The 16,989-nt window shown below is 41.6% G+C and overlaps 1 protein-coding gene across 1 annotated transcript in view; it reads right to left on the bottom strand.

Moving 5' to 3' along the window:
- The window catches only part of robo1 (roundabout, axon guidance receptor, homolog 1), a 128,626-nt gene extending 117,605 nt beyond the window's left edge, over window positions 1-11,021 (bottom strand). Inside the window, exon 1 of the mRNA XM_083914653.1 lies at window positions 10,179-11,021. Within this exon, the coding sequence (XP_083770779.1) occupies window positions 10,179-10,239 (61 nt within the window). The 5' untranslated portion in view covers window positions 10,240-11,021. The remainder of the gene's footprint in view (window positions 1-10,178) is intronic.
- Between the last annotated feature and the right edge of the window lie 5,968 nt (window positions 11,022-16,989).

Below are 16,989 nucleotides of genomic sequence, written 5' to 3'. Positions count from 1 at the left end.
GCAGAGTGTTCCTTTGAGAGGCTGGGTCCATCCTGCTCCGGGGCCCCCATCTGGAGCTATGACAATGGGAGCAGTATTTCCACTTCTGCTCCAGGCTTTTCCCAAACCGGCCAGACACATTTGAAAGACACCAGGCATGATTACAAGTATGATAAAGGACTGCTGATGCTCATGAAACACCTCTTAAGTCAACCAAAGACAACAAGGATATCTTTGTTTCGCCTGTCTTTAAAAAGTATTTTTGTAAGCTCATGGATAAAGTTACCAATGGAAACTCCATCAATGATGTTTTATTACAAATAAAGCTTTCTTCTCTCAATTTAAATAGTAAGAACACACGTGACACCAGAGCATAACTGTGAAAAGACATGACAACAGGAAAATATACTATACAACAGAAACCCAGGGGACACAATTGTGGAAGAGTTGTAGCTCCTCCTGATGCCGAGCAGCCCCAGTGAGTGTCATTAGACACAAATAAAAGCTGTCAAAGCATGCAGAAGGCCATGAGGGCAGAATTCAGTCCTGCAGGATAAATACAGTTCCTTTGCTTTTTTTTATATCCATTCACGGAGACAAGTAGGAAATATGTAGTGGAAAAGACAGAAATGCTTGTTAGGAAGCTGCCTGTCATATTGGCTCTGGAGACCATGCAGGCAGATGGGCTGAACAAAGCAGGGCGGATTCAAGCAAAGAGTCGATCTGTCTGCATGTATGTGTGTATGTCAGTCTGTTTAGTACTCATCTTTTAATCTATCTGAAATGTGTATGTCTGTGTGTGATTTATCAAGTTGACCCTGCATATTCAAATTGATAACCTAAGAAGAAACCCCGACCTATGCTTCTCATGAAAGAACTCCAATACCGGTGTCAAGGATGTCGTTCCTTCAGCAAAGCACAGATCCTAGGAACTGTAATTAGACCCTCCATTAGGAAGCCTCTGTATGTGGCACAATCAAGGTTTGGAGCATGGGGGGGATTACAGACGTAAAGCGCAAGGGAGCGCAAGGGGCAATTACTTCTTGTTTTTGTTTTTCCAGCAGTGCCAGTTTTTAATGAGGTTTGACCAGTGCGTTCTCAGTGATACATCAAACACCCTGCAACAGCAGGATAGAAGAAGCAGGGGTAACTGAATATGCTGGTACATTTAGCATTGAGACATGCAGGAGTCTCACTGCTGACTTGGTCTTCCATCAACTGCTAGACTTGAAATCCTCAAGAGATTAATAAATTGCACTGCAGAAATTTGTTTAGTGTATGAAAAACAAATTTATAGTTAAAAGCGTGGATTATAAACATACTTTTAACACGAGTAGAAGGGTATATCTCTATTCACACTCTCCCTTATGCAATGATTGCAGAGGAATGGGAACAGCACTGCAGGGTTAGTGTAAACAAAACAGTATGCTTAATTCAATTTAAAATCTGCTCAATTGTGTGTCCATAGCAATACGGTGGGTTTATCTGCTCTTCCCAGGGTCAGGCTCTCGACTGGCTGCAGTAATTCTGATCCTGTGGCCGGCCATGAGGGGACTGTTGTAGGTGGCTATGAGGAGAAGGAAGGCAGGGGAGGGGCTGGTGAGCAGCAAGGAGGAAGAAGGACCAGCACATTGAGCTGGCACAGCCCAGCCACAGGGAGTACGGCATTTGGGCTCCGCGCCAAGAAAAAGAACAGCTCTGAAGAGATGCCAAAGTGAATCAGGGCAGGCACGGCCAAAAAGCACCTAATGCTTTTTAAATGTTATTTAGTTGATGGCAGTGGCTGATACAGGTCTACTGTTGGACCAGTGTTATATTACAATCCCTGAGAGCAGAGCCGATGACCTTATGTAGGCTATTCTAAATGTCCAGCCAAACACATTCTAAAGCAAACCTCAGACAGCTGGGTGTTGAAAGGGAATTTCAGTTACAGCATTGAGACAGAGGGTACAACAGAAATGCCTGAGTGCAGAACCTTGGCACATTTCCTTTGGTGACCTTTAGGTTCAAAGGGTAAGCACGGAGCATATAGCATTGGACTGCCAATGTGTGAAAGCTTGCGTATGTGCATGCATATATGTGACTGTTTCATATACTGTAGCTGTGGATGCAAGGTATTATTAAAGTGAAACGTGGCTCCCAAAGGCACAGCGTAGGTTAAGACTCAGTGGAGCCAGTTTCTCATGTGGCAAGATCCCAGAGACACCAGTACGGGCCTGTTGAGTGGGGCATGGCGCAAGTCCAGCCAAATGGAACACAAATCGCCCCAAACTGTTCGAAACCTGGCCTGGAAAAACGAGAGTGGGATGTAAGGCATGCCATGTGATGCACAGTAAATATTTGGTCAAAATTAATGAAGGGGCGAAGTCTGCCAAGAAGCCTTTTTTCTAGACGTCTACAGAGGGGAGACTGTGCCCAGTCTGGTATTAAAATTAAATTTCCTTCTGCAGACAACTTCTCACTGGCCTGTCTGCTTTCCAGCACCCACTTACCACGTCCTCTCCTCAAAAACACACACCAACTGTGCAGGTCAGAGTGTATCTGTCCAAATATTGTTTTTCTTTTCATGCTATAACTGAAAATGACTTGATGAATGTATCGGAGTTCCTTAATTCACATATGTCAGTTTTCCACATCTGACAGCAGGAAAACTGTCAGACGTCTGAATGCAATTTCTAAGAAAACCTGTTTTCCTCCAGAGTTGGAGAACGAGGGGGAAGGGAAGGGGGAAGGGGGATCAGATCTGTGCAAGATAGCTGTGATGACAAATGCAAGAGAGGAAATATCCCTAACACCAACAGCCTTTCAAACTGTTTTGTAAGTGGAAATAACCACCCTGAGGATATCTCTTCTTCTTTCAACTGCCAATGAATTTCATTGATTCCCAGGTCTCCCTTAAAAAAAGAGCAACAGCGAGGCAGCTAATGAAAAGACAGATTTTTCAGACAATACTTTTTAAGGTTTTAAATATTTCATCCATGCTTTATTAGTGTCTATCAAGAAGGGTGTAGTCTGCACTGTCTTACTAAAAAGAGACAGAACATGAATGCAAATATAAAGTTTTTATATGCTATGGATGTCTGAATAAAATACCCAAATTTCTATCATGCAAATTTAAAAGGAAAATGCAAAGAAAGAAGGCATATAAGCATCTCAATCAAAGCCAGTGGGTTAAGAAAATGCTTTTAAATAATTTGGGCTTTGACTACCCAGAGAGAAGAAGCCAAATGCACTTCACAAGGTTGAAAGGATGGCCATCATTATCAATAAAGCACTGAGCAGAGGTGGAGACAGAAGTGAATAATATGCTCTGATTAAAGGACATAATGAGATAGGATAAACACCATCTGTCAAGACTGAATGTCAAAGACTCACAACATTCAAGTAGGACAGCATTTATCAAAAATGACTTCTGAGACAAAAAAGGTGTGGTTACTGAAGCCAGTAGGGAAATGGAGCTGAGTTTGAACTGTGGACCAACTGTGGACCAAGTCACCATAAAGACTTGGTGACAGACACGCAGCAAAATACAAAAGTAATCTTGTGCTTAAAGCCTGAAAAACCTGTCTCTCAGCCGGTGACTACAATTGTTATTCAATTAGAGCTTCCATTGTGCTGTATAGACGAGGAGAAGGGATGTGGGGGGGGGGGGGGGGGGACTACATGAGAGGGAGGATTGTACATTGGAAGGAGACTGAAAAAGTGACAGGAAGGAATGATAAAACTGTCTTTCAAAATTGAAAAAGTATAATATGAAAGCATTTGAACGGGTGAAAATCCAGAGGCTTTCAGTATAAATAAGAAGTATCGTACTAATAGCGGTGGCACTTTATTTATTTTTTTACAAACAAAGTTGCAACACACATTATCTGCAGCAATGAAAAATGAACAACACAGTTTGGGATTGTTCATTTTTGTTCATTTCAATAGTGAATTCAGATTGAAGGAAAATGTCACCAATTTGCATAAGGTAGGTAAACCTGATAATAGATCAGGATTAGAGTTAATCTCTCAACTCAGAGCCACTGAGTATTTACATGTTGGAAATTCACCCAGTTTATTTGAATCCTCCTCACCATGGTTACAGCTGAATGGTGAGAGCGGCTCCAAAGGCAGTCCTATAATAGGGAATTTCAAGGTCACCTTCTCATTAATTATGTTTTCCAGCACTTCCTCTTAAATAGAGCGCACCCCTCCTTCTTTTATCACTGTCTTTATGACAGAATTAGCCCCAAGGAACTCGTACATGAAGTTGCTGATGCGGCTCTGGATGAGAGTGGATTTTTTTTAACGTGAATCTCCTAAAGCAACAATTGCGCTGTGTGGATAACAAAAAAAATGTTTCAAATTTGAAAATAAACAGGAAATAATGTTTGGGGAAGGAGAACCTTGTCACCAGAGGGAATCTTAACTACGGCAGTATAGCTGCGAGGGGGAGGAACCAAAGACATTAATCAACTAATTAGCAGTCTCTCTTTTAACTGCTAATTTAATCTATTCCTCTCAGCCTCTTTAATGGTATTTTCCCTTGTCTGTTATAACCACAGAGAGGTTTAGCATTTCAAAAGTGTATCCAGGCCTTGCAATGAGAGGGTAATAGAATGGTCTCAGAAGTTGGGAGGAGGCCTGAGCTCAGGGAGGGAGAAAGAAAAGAAGGATACTGGGGAGAGGCCTTCCTCAATGCCACCTCAGTCTCTCCAGTAGAGAAAATGAAAGGAAGGGAGGTCTGAGCCTTCTTAAAAATGCACAAGGCAGAGCACCCCACGGTAGCATGGCTTCTCCACCACAGCAAACGCCAGGCCAAGGGAGAGCCTTCTGGGAGTGTGCAGAAATGTAGATGCATGAGGGATGTACTACACCAAACCAAACCCTCAATGCCACACAGAAGCCTTGTTATTTACTCAGCACTTTTATACGTCAACCTCACCTCTCCCCAGATGTCCACCTTTTAAAAGAAAAAACAACACCAGCGTCCTTGCATCACAATTTCCCACCAATATCGCCCTAATCAGCACATTCCCTGCCATGAGGGACCAGTAAGAATATGCAATGTGAGCACAGTGAGAGCCAGATCAAGAGTATTCCCTGAGCTGGAGTATCGTGGTATGTTTGACTGCTCCGTCCTCCCCTTCGTCCTCATTTCTTCCCCCTCCATCCCCCTTACACACCCTGGGGTAGCCTTTGTGAAGGTGCCCCCCTCCCCCCCCCCCCCATACTCCTCACACACCCTCATGAAGCATTCTCCTCCCCTCCTCCATGCCTTACAATCGGCCTGTTAAGGCGACACAATGCGGCCTCCTCATCCCCACAGGCTTTTTTTACATGTCGATCTAGTTGCTCTGCACTGACCAGCCACCAAAAAAGGCAAGTCTTTAAAAAAAATTGGGCCAAAACAAGAAAAAAAAATGTGGGGGATGGGTAAGAGGATGAAGAGATTCCTTAAGCCCCCTTTTTCCACCCCACACATACACAAACACACTCCTCACCTCTCCTTCTTTCCTTCTCACTCACATCTGTATTTGTGGAGTCAAGAAGAAACTCATCCACGTTGAAGCTAGATTAAGTAAACATGCATATGCAATGTAGAATCTAATGTGGATTAGCATTACGCAATTTCTGTGTGTCTGCAAAACAAACTTTTTGCATTTTCCATGACAGGAAACAAAGCTGTGGGAATTCAAAGCATGCCATTTGTGAGCCGAGAAGGAAACCAGACAACACCTTTCATCCTATAATGACATATATAGAGAACGATACTGTACCTACTGACCCATGAGTCTAATATCTTGGACATGCCTGCTGCTTTCTAGTATCAGCAGGCTCCAGACTAAAAAGCTTATATTAAGTTATGTTCCGGGGTATTCTTAGTGTGGATGGCTTAACTCTGTCTGGCTGTACGTATGTAGAGCTTAGACTGACAGACTATTTGACAGACAAAGTGAGACCTGCTTAATAAGTCATAACAGCATTATCAGCAAGCAATGAGCATAACTCTTCTCATTTCCAATCGTCTCAACTGAAGTCTGGGGTGAAATAGCTGTTAAATCCTGAGCAATTTGAAGACACACAGGAGGACACTGTGATATATCTACAGTTTTATAAAATTATATAAATCCACTGATTCTCCGTGCAGACATGCGTATCAGTCAAGCTACAGCCACGGCAAATTACAAACTATTGACGTCAGATGGATTTGTTAATTAATCCAATTAAGCAGCGCTTTTAGGCCATTAGGGGAAGAGCAGTTGGGGGAAAGCAGATCATTAAGAGTCACCGTCTAATTATCTGCCCTAAAACAAACTGCTTTGAAATGTTTATCTCGTCAGTCATTAATGACTTAGTTCAGTTCTCATGAACAGGAAGAGGGGACATGGGCTGCTCTCCCACATTCCTCCGTGTGGTTTCACTAAGCCAAAGTCTGCTTAATCCTGGATCTTAGGGTGTAAAACCCTGCTTGATTTGGATTAGGATCAGATTAATGCGTATTAGTAGAAGTTGTGAGATATAGTTTTATGGGCACTGTCACCCCACCAAGGTGTGAGATTTTTCAACTCATGGAAACAAGGTGACAGAACGACCCAAGACTCTTTCCCATGAATACCATTTTCCCACCATAATCAGCAGGTATATGCCCGTTTTTTTTTTTTTAGACTCCTTTCCATTTGCCAGTAGATGATTATGCCTTTTTGTTTTGTTTTACTTGACATCCCGAACACACTGGAGAAGAGGGTTAGTAAGCAGCATGAAGGCCAGTAACATGTTATCGGATTTATAGTTTTTTATATCTGTTACTTATCCGGTGTCTCTTTCAAACTTTCTGTCAACTAATTTGGAATAATGCTTGAATGGAGACAGACTGAGTTTGTGGATGAGATGACAAAAAATAGCAATTAGCATCATAGCATCGCGCCAGGAAAAGTGAAAATTAGCATGTCCACCCACGCCCTCCATCACTGCCGATCGGAGCTGGAACTGATAAATACCCGTGGCTACTGCAGAGTCATTTTCCCAGGAATGAATACCAATTGTAACCTTTCCCATTAAAGAGAAATGCCAGATGTTAGCCGGTGGTTTTTTTTTTGTCCAGTGGGAAAGGGGCATAAGTCTGTCAAGACACCTACTGCCCTCACACATCAGTTCAGGGGGTTAAACTTGCCAAAACAAAATAAGTTTTGGGTAAACCAAAAGAACAGAACCAGAAGAAACTGAGAAATCTTGAAGGGAAGAGGCAGGCTTTAATGAGTATGTTTTCAGGCCATGTGATGGTAATTGGAAAGAAGACAGGAGACAGAGATGGGTCTCACCTGTGGCCTCCGGTCTTTAATTGGCCACGGAGCCCACTGTGTCCTGTCATATCGCCATGATGTAGGAGGTGGAAAGGCTTTGCAATTTATCAGCACTTACGAGTCAATTTGTCAAGACCTCAACTGTTAGGTGGGGCTGGGGCTGATTACCAGGGCACCACTCTGGCAGCCCAGCACTACTACATACTTATTACATACACTTATACACACTGCTCTGGATATAATCACCCAAGGAGTTTACAACAACATTGATGTACATCTTATAAAATAAGTCTGATATTTGCCTTGAAATCATATCCAGTCTGTGTATATATATATATATATATATATATATATATATATATATATATATATATATATATATATATATATATATATATATATATATATATTCTGGAGTGTCATTTTAAGTGTAAGAAGTGTAGCATATGAATGGTACCTCTGGGGTGAGTATAAGGTCTGATGAGCACTTGGAGGAGAGATAACAACCATTTAGTGTATAGCAGGAGGACAGATCACCTGATAACAGGGCTACACATGATAGATGGAGGTATCAATTTACAACCTTCAGACGTAGAAAGGCGGCAATCAGCAAGTCAACACAAGTTTGACAAGGACAAAGGTCAGCTCATCTCTATTGCACACATAGAAGTAGTATAAAAATACTTCTAAAACCAGGCCAGCAATGTGAAAATAATCCTTATATTATCCACAGAGATTGTACTAAATACCATTAAGAGTTTGCTGAAGAGATTTGATACCTTCCCTGCACTAGAATGAAGTTGTTAACCCTTCAATTAGCAGCAAATATGAAATCTTTTCCTGGCAAGTGGTGCGTAATCCCATTTTCCTGACACTAGTGTTTAATCCACGACCAATCCTTTGAGTATCTGCTGTCCAGTCCATCTCTATTAGCGGGCCCTTCTCACGCTTCTCCCCAGACATCCCGCCATCTAGGCGTAATTGGAAACCCTAGAGCCTGACGGTCTTTCTCACAAGAGAGGAACATTAGCGGGTCAGCCCAGGCTCTAGATCCGGCCCAGCATGTAGCAGATGGAGCGGGCACCTAGCTGGAAACGCTCACCTCTGACCCTACTTCCTGTTTAGGTGCTACAGTGTTTCCTCAAACGACTGTGGTGTCACAGGCTGTCATCGTCACTACCTCTGTGCCTCTCAACAGAAAACAAAGACCCAATTCAGGAAACCAATCAGGAAACATGAAAAAACATTTTCATTGAATACGGATACAAATTATTATCTCTCAGACCATGACTCTGAATTCTAACATTAATACTTACATAGAAAGACTACAATTTTAGGGACATCTAAATTATTATGCTATTTTTCAGGTAACTATATAGGTTGTTGGGTTTTAAAGTGCTGACGTCACGATACACAGAGCAGAGGGCATCGATGTTACTTATTCATTCATTCATTCATCTTCAACCGCTTATCCCGGGGTCGGGGTCGCGGGGGGTGCTGGAGCCGATCCCAGCTGACATCGGGCGTGAGGCGGGGTACACCCTGGACAGGACGCCAGTCTATCGCAGGGCACATAGAGACGAACATAGACACACAACCATTCACACCTACGGGCAATTTAGAGTCTTCAATCAAGTTAACACATGCATGTCTTTGGATTGTGGGAGGAAACCGGAGTACCCGGAGAAAACCCACGCAGACACGGGGAGAACATGCAAACTCCACACAGAAAGGCCCAGGCCGGGGTGCGAATCTGGAACCTTCTTGCTGTGAGGCGTCAGTGCTAACCACTACACCACCGTGCTCCCTATGTTACTTATTTTATTCTGTAATTAACTATCATCTAAATGTTTCGTCTTAATCCGTTCTATTTTTATAGGTTTTAGAAGCTTTTCTTTGTGTAAAATGTCCCACTTGCTTCCATTCAGAGTGCACTTTTCTCAGTGTCTTATAATGGGGGTGGCATGCATTTGCCTCCTCATAACCCAGAAGCAACTGACCTGGAAAACCCAGCCATCACGGGTAGCTCTGTAAAGACAACTGTAGGATGGGTGAGGAGGAATAATGTGGAAGATTATAAGGAGCAGCCTCAGAGGACAATGACGAGTGAAACTAAGCTGCTGTATCTCCACAAACACACACACACACACACACACACACACACACACACTTACACACAAGCTGAATGCATTTTATTAAGCTGACAAGACCAACAGTCAGTGCAAGAGACAAATAACAAAGAAGAAGCTATGTCATTTGAGATGCTGCAGATTTTCATTCAAAAGCATCAACAAAGTGTTGGACTCAGCAATAACAGTCACGCATGGGCAGAATAGTGACATACATGGAAACATGGTCTCCACAGGGGCTCGTGCTGTCTGTATGACCGATGATAGCTGCTCTCTCCACTGATCCCACATGGCTTCACTATTTTATGTGGGACTTTATGTGTGCTCAGCTCTTAAAAAGTTAAGACAACCCCCTTACCCTGAGAGCTTTGGTCAAGAGAGAACACGTCATTATCAGTATGTTCTCGTTTCCAACCATGACAATGAAAATACAGCAAAGACGAGCCTCTAAACATCAGACCAATGCCTAAAAAAAGTCCAAAGTTGAAAAAGTGTTTTCTCATGGTTGGGAAAAAGTGATATTCGACATTGGCCCAGGAGCAACAATTTTCACTGAAAAAGCATCAATTATTTTAGCAATACAATTTGATATTTTTATTTAAATATTTTGAATGAAATGTTTTGTTCACAAGCCCAATTTAATAATAAAAGAGGATCACAAATGTTTATAAATTGTTTTTTTCCTTTTCACATCTGACCGTTTTTTCCCCCAAAATTAAACTTGTACAATCCAAAAAAATGCTTTATTAACCAGATGACTTCTAAATAATGATCACTGACTTACCTGAGCACACATGGAGAATTCCTAAAAGAAATCCAAATCCGATAGAAGTTGGAGACATCATTCAACGTCTCTCTTGTGAGAAAGGTGTAATCCAAATTATTCAAAAGGTAATTTAGGCACACGCTCCTTCATGTCAAACTGCAAAACAAAATCTTAGAATCCAGAGTTTGAAAATGTAAAACTCAGATTTTTAGTTTGAGTAACAAAAAGCAAAAAAATATATCAACACAGTCTAGGAGCAGTTTATCAAGAGCTTGTTTGGCTTCTTGCTGTGGATGAGAGGAAGATGGGAAGAAAAAAAAACAATAACACAGAAACAGATTTGAACACAACGCTGAATGAAAGCATGTGTTAAAACTAAAATATGTGAGCAGAGAAGTAGAAGAGCTCTATCCTTTCTTTGAATTCATCCCGTTGCTGCGGTGCGCTCAGACCAGTCAGTCGATCTCATTCAAATCATTCAGTTCCTTTGTGCAAAAAAGGGGACAAAAAAATAAAATCCACCGTGACTGAAAGTTAGGTCAAAACTGAGTAAAATGACGCGAGCGGCCGCTGTAGTCCACGCTGAGAGCCTCTTTCCTTGCAGTCACATTATTTCAGTCCAGTTTTGAATCTGTCACTTGAGATCGGAAACTTTGCGAGTTAGTCCTGTCCTCCCTCATCCACCGGATCCACACACACACACACCAGATCAGCGCAACTTTTCCTTCGTTTCTCCTCTTCTGTAACTCCGATTGATCCTCTTGCGCGTCGCGGACCCCGAACCTCAGGCGAGAGGGAGGAAATACGGATTCATATTCACAGCATTTCATTCAAGGAAAAGCAGAATGCCTCGTCAATTGGTACGCGCCTATCTACCCCCTTCATAGACCCGACAATGTTTCCCAGAGAAGAAATTTAACCTCTTCCCGCCCGGATCCCACTGAGCAGCGCAGCTCCACCGAGCACACTGGCAGGCTACTGTATTTTCGTTAACGGTGTCCAACAAAAAGAGAAAGCTTCTAAAACTATTCTGACATGTTGTTTTTATTCCTTCTGCGGTTCATGACAAATGTGACAGCCTTTCCATTGATATTACTAAAGGGAGTTAAAAGTGTGTGTAACTTAATAGTTATTATATAATGGCTCTAGAATATAACATAGCCTACTTTAGGGGTTTGTTTTGACTCCTGTGTTTTCATAGTCCGTTAGTATTTCAATATCCCAAATTAGATTAGCTAGACATGCTATTTCTATCCTCCTGAAATGTATTAAATGAAAAAAAAAAACATTACATATTGTACAGGTGTATACTTTTTTTCTTTGAAACACTTTTTGTTTTACATGTAACCCGATGCCTTTACAGGTCTATGTTGTCTTTTAGACTGAGAACTTAACTACTACAATTTCCAAACAGCAGCCCATGTCAGATATAATGAGATATTATAATGGCAATCCAAAAAACAACAACACAGTTCATTTCCATTAGTGCTCTATGTCTACATGTGGCTAATTCAAATCGGACTGTTTGACTATTCACTTTCACATTCACTTGATTTAATATTTTACTGTACTAAAATATTAAATGAGGAGCATGGACCACCAGATGATCCATGTTACTAATTTAATATTTTCCCCAATGTGATAAAAAGTTGGGACCTGCACATATAAAATGTGTTTCTAATCTCTCTTTTTTTTCAGTCAAGTTTATCTGCAACTGTGTGATCACTTTAGCCTACAGCCTTCTTCTTTGCAACTCTGACGCATAACTAGCTTCAGACAAAAATAAACTATTTTTGATTCGGCAAGAATGATGTTTAACTGCACAAGTGAATTTGAATTGAAAGATATAAAATGTGGGGAAAACATGAATGACTAAATGAAAAAAGAACAGCTGAAAGACTGTCACACTTCCACAGCTCAGATCACTGAGCATTAGTTACCAAACAGCGCCCTCCAGTGAAAGATGCCGGAACTAATCTTGGAAGACCTATTTTCACCAGAAACAACTACATATGGTATGTCAGCCTGGTGACACATTAGTCATCAAAGTGGACTTTTCAAAGTGTGTCATGTTTCTAATACTTCTCAGAAATGACACACACATCTACTGACATCTTGTCTCAAACAAAAACAAAGTATAGCTAAGCATATTTTTCCAATGACCAAACTCTGTTTAGCACATTGTACAGCAAAAATACAAATGCACCACTTTAAACGCATATAAATTAATGAAGAAGTTATTCTCATACAAATGAAAAGATGAACACCAATGACCATATGATTAGTTAGAAAAGTTCAACAAAAACGATCAATAGTCACGGTAGATTCAGCACCCTGCTGTAAGGTCTAAAAATATATACATTAACCAATCTGATTTTGAAAACCCAGTGGATCCCTTTCAGCAACCCTTGCATGTCTCTACATACCAGTTTGAGACCCCTGCTGGAGTCTGCATGATGATGAATGCTACCCATCTGACATATTCAGACAAAAGTCCATCTTTCAACTCTGAACGTGTTTTTATTTTCCATTCATCCATGTGTGCAATAAATTATAGCGTTACAAACTCCATTCCCACTTGGTCCACATGTGCCCTGTTGTCCCTGAAAGCTTTTACAGCCCTTGATCTAAAGTGGCTGTTCAGCTAAATACCACCAATTGAAGAATAACATTTTCTCTAGCCAGCGCCAGCAACTATAACATATAAGCAATTATGAGCAAAATCCTCCCTTAGAGCCACAAGAATATGAGGGTGTCTGGGGGGTTGATTACTTCAAGAGTATACGTAAGCATTTAAAATTGTTGATGTAGCACATCAAATGCAAAAAAATAATACTGGTGTTATTGTACTGTTAGATTTCAAATAACCACCATCCCTAAGCCACTCCTTTAACTTTGCCCATGGCCCCACCTAAACCAATACAATTTCATAGTTTGTTCCTGCTAAAATCCTTTTGTATTTAAGTTTGGGGGCAACAAGGTGGAGTAGTGGTTAGCACTGTCGCCTCACAGCGAGAAGGTTTCCAGTTCCCTTTCTGTGTGTAGTTTGCATGTGGGTTCTCTGGTTTCCTTCCAAAAGACATGCACGTTTTAGGTTCATTGATGACTCTAAAATTGCCCGTAGGTGTGAATGGTTGTCTGTCTCTGTTCGTCTCTATGTGCCCTGCAATAGACTGGCGTCCTGTCTAGGGTGTACCCCGCCTCACGCCCGATGTCAGCTGGGATCGGCTCCAGCCCCCCGCGACCCGGACAGGGACAAGCGGTTGAAGATGAATTAATGAATGTCCTCTATGGTTGTCAAAAAAAGACAGAAAAAAAATCCCACACTAAGAATATGATATTGCCATGGTGCTCTGTGAACGGGGAGGCTCTCTGTCCTTGCTCCTTCCCCTCCCTTGCAACCTTGATCAGACCAGCAGAAGCAGGGAACGTTACATATTGTCAGGGCTGCAGAAACAGCAGAGAGCTTTTAACACACAGCCAAATTACTTTCACACAAAACAGCTTCCAGGAATATACAAGTACAAAAGGACAAAGACTTCCCCATTCGGTGCTGCAAAGCTCTCCAAGGCATTCTTTTAAACAACCAGTGAAGAGAAAAAAAACAAATTTTGGATCATCTCAAAGATTGATGAGTCATTATTTTTTGGATGGCAGTTATGTAACATGGCATTTTTTTGTACTTACTGTGAGAGAGTGGGTTACATTTGTGTGGTCTGTTGTGGGGGTGCCTCAAAGTCGGGTGGTTTTGGTAGAGTCCAAAATTATTAGGCAGCCTTTTGCACCAGTGAGACTTCTCTAAGCCAGTGTGTCGACCCTTATGGTCTTTAGGAACTGCCAGCATAACCAGCATGGCAAACAGCACCACAAGCAAACACTCAATCTGCATGGTGACGTGTGTGGATAACACACAGCCAGTAAATGTGCATATAACTATCATAAAAAAACACACTGTTCTTGCGAGTTCAGTGGCTGCAGACTGGCATGCTTTGAAAAGCGGCAAATAATTAAAATCCAATCCAAAGATCCTCTTGAAAATTCTCAAAAAAGCAAAAAAATTGCAAACACTGCCGCACTGCCCACCAAGAGTCCTTCATGCTGCTACCCTTGAGATCTGCCTAATACATAAACCCCTGCGGTCTTGGCCAGTCTCCTAAATCCAGTGACAATGTTTCCCCCCAGAGTACGATGGGATCTTAATGAGGGCAACTCTATATACAATATCCATTGGGGAAGTTCACTCCCCTCTCCATCTCACCATTCCATCGCTCAATGGAGAGACTGTCTCTCATCTTCCCGACCTTTTTATCTTTGACAATTCTCCTTTTAATATTCAAAAGGAGTTTGTGGACGTCCCGTCTATTCTTATGATTTTTCTATGCATGCAGCAGAACAGGGGATCCTGTAGGCTACATGCTGAGTCCCTATTCAGATGTGTTGGACTCAGCATAGAGGTGATGGGGTGACACACAGGCGGGGTAAGGCGAAGGAGCCCACATTCTCCTTTCCCTGACTAAGGCTATTAAATGGCTTTCATTCCCATCTCACCAGCACACAAAACAAGGTGGCATAAAACAAAACCTTTTGTCTTCAAAAAAAAAACTCCACGTAGAGGCAAACAAAACACTCTTTCCCAATACACAGAAAAGTAAGAACACCTTTCCAACCTCAGAAAAAGTTTTTCACACTAAAGTTGTACTTCCTGAATGTTGAAAGGTAAACAAAAACTTGTCAGAGTCACCTTGGACAAAATGTCACAGGTACAGTATGTTTGAGCTGCCTTCACAGGCACTTCAGTTTATGGTTTCCATACTTCACTTGCCTCACATTCACTACAGCCTTTTATCATCCGTGTCCTGTCCCTGAGGAGACAGCCTTTTATTTATTCATTGTGCTACTTTTCTTTTTAGAAGACGGCAATTCAAAGTTGTTTTCTTTGTGAGTTGGCAATGGGCAGCACGTCTCCAAGGTGTTTTGAAAACATAAACATGAAAAACATGAGGTAAAAGGACAGTGTTTGATTGAGCTCCTTTACTATTTTCCAAGACAATCAGTAAATAGCTGTAGGGTAACTTTATCCTGCTTCAGTTGTTGGGCTGTGATTCATTTCATAGTTACACAAGAAGCCCATCACAAATCAGAAGCAGTATCTATGATGACTGTGTAAAACAGTCAGGAGTGCAATCTCCTCTGACAATAAAGGGGCCGACTCTCAAGGCTGCTTATAAACAGTCTTGAAGCTGTAAAGAGATTGGATAAAGCACTGGCATCAATTTACATCATTTTATAGCTCTGTCCTTTTTTCACCAGTCTCAATTGAGGACAAAAGGCTTAAAGTAGAGGAGTGTAAACATGTGGAATTGCATTCACTTCAACTGAGCCAACTTTTATTTAATCCCTCGCAACATCTGGAATTATTTTATTTTTTTAAACTTCCTGTAAGTAACATGATTGATAAGTGTTGTCACTGGAATTTGCAGGATGTATCATGTTAAATGAAGACTGCTCAGTTATGCAGTTGGACAACTCTCCCTGCTCTGTCATCGCACTCTTGAGAATTAAATGACTTTCAGGTGGCATGATATATTGTTAACACGGGAGTGACAAAAAACGAAAAGGAAGGGGTGGGAGACAAGTGATGTGAGGGAGGAGAGGAGAGATGACTAGTCCAGAGGAAGTTCAATCACATTGGTGGTACTGTGTTACTGGCTCAAAGAGGCAACAAATCATACTTGATTGGTTGTTGAGGGAGTGGTGAAGCAACAGGAGCACAAATAAGGCTACAGCTAACTGCATAAGCCCCTGCCATCATAATAGATGTTTGAAAAGAAACTACTCTTTGTTGTGTTTCTAACTGTGGACTAGGCAAACATTTTGATTTATGTCCATATGAAAAAATAACATGGCTTGTGATTAATAGTCAAACTGTCGAAAAGTATGAATAACAGAGTTAAGATGAATAAATATAGGCTAAAGTGTAATGCAGACATCATCAGTATTTGGACACCAGTCTTAAGGGCCAAAACACTGAGTTGAATTCAAATCACAGCTGGCCAGTCAAACTGAAACCATATTTAGACCTCGACACACATCAGAAGAGACTGAAAATGAAGCACTAAGTGCAAGTCTTGTCATATTTCTGGAATATCTATGACAGAAACCTCAGTGATTGTGAGTTAATTTGGCCCTGCCTGTCCACTGTGGACAATACTCTGGCCGCTCAACTCTACACAAGAGCCCAAGAATGTATAATTCTGGGCTCCATCCCAGAATAAATACACACAGATGAACCTCAGAAACAAGCCAAAGAGTCCTTAAAAAAATGAAAAAAGACTGAAAATGCCTCTTGTCACTATTATATTGAGAGTTTGCCAGAGAGTAGAGAAAGGGAAAGCAAGTAAGATGCAAAGCAGAATGTAACAAAACATAAACAGAAGAGTGAGAAAATTCTTCTTCTCACTATAGCATCTCTGTGAGGCTTTCAGACATGATGAAAAAAGAAAAAGACAAGAGTCCAGTGAAAGAAAATGACGGCGAACTAAACAAATCTGTTTCTGTTCAGGGAATGCCCCCATGCATGACGCTGCTGCAAGAAATGTGAGGCTAAAGTGTAGGGGGGCAGACACGGAGGAGAAAGAAAGAGGGGGAGCTTCACAGGATGCCGCGACGAGGTTTGGAGCACAAAGCAGGATGAGGCGATAAACAGGCTGTTGCTTTTCCGCTTGCCTGCGCGCACTGAATCCCTCTTTCCCTGTGTCTTTTAATGGGCCTCACATTAGCATCTGTTTAGCGTCAGCTTTGACATGGCCTGTGGAGGCTGATTAAAATA

This window comes from Echiichthys vipera (assembly GCF_963691815.1).
Source record: "Echiichthys vipera genome assembly, chromosome: 5".
NCBI lineage: Eukaryota > Metazoa > Chordata > Actinopteri > Perciformes > Trachinidae > Echiichthys > Echiichthys vipera.
This window is presented reverse-complemented; position numbering and strand designations above follow the sequence as displayed.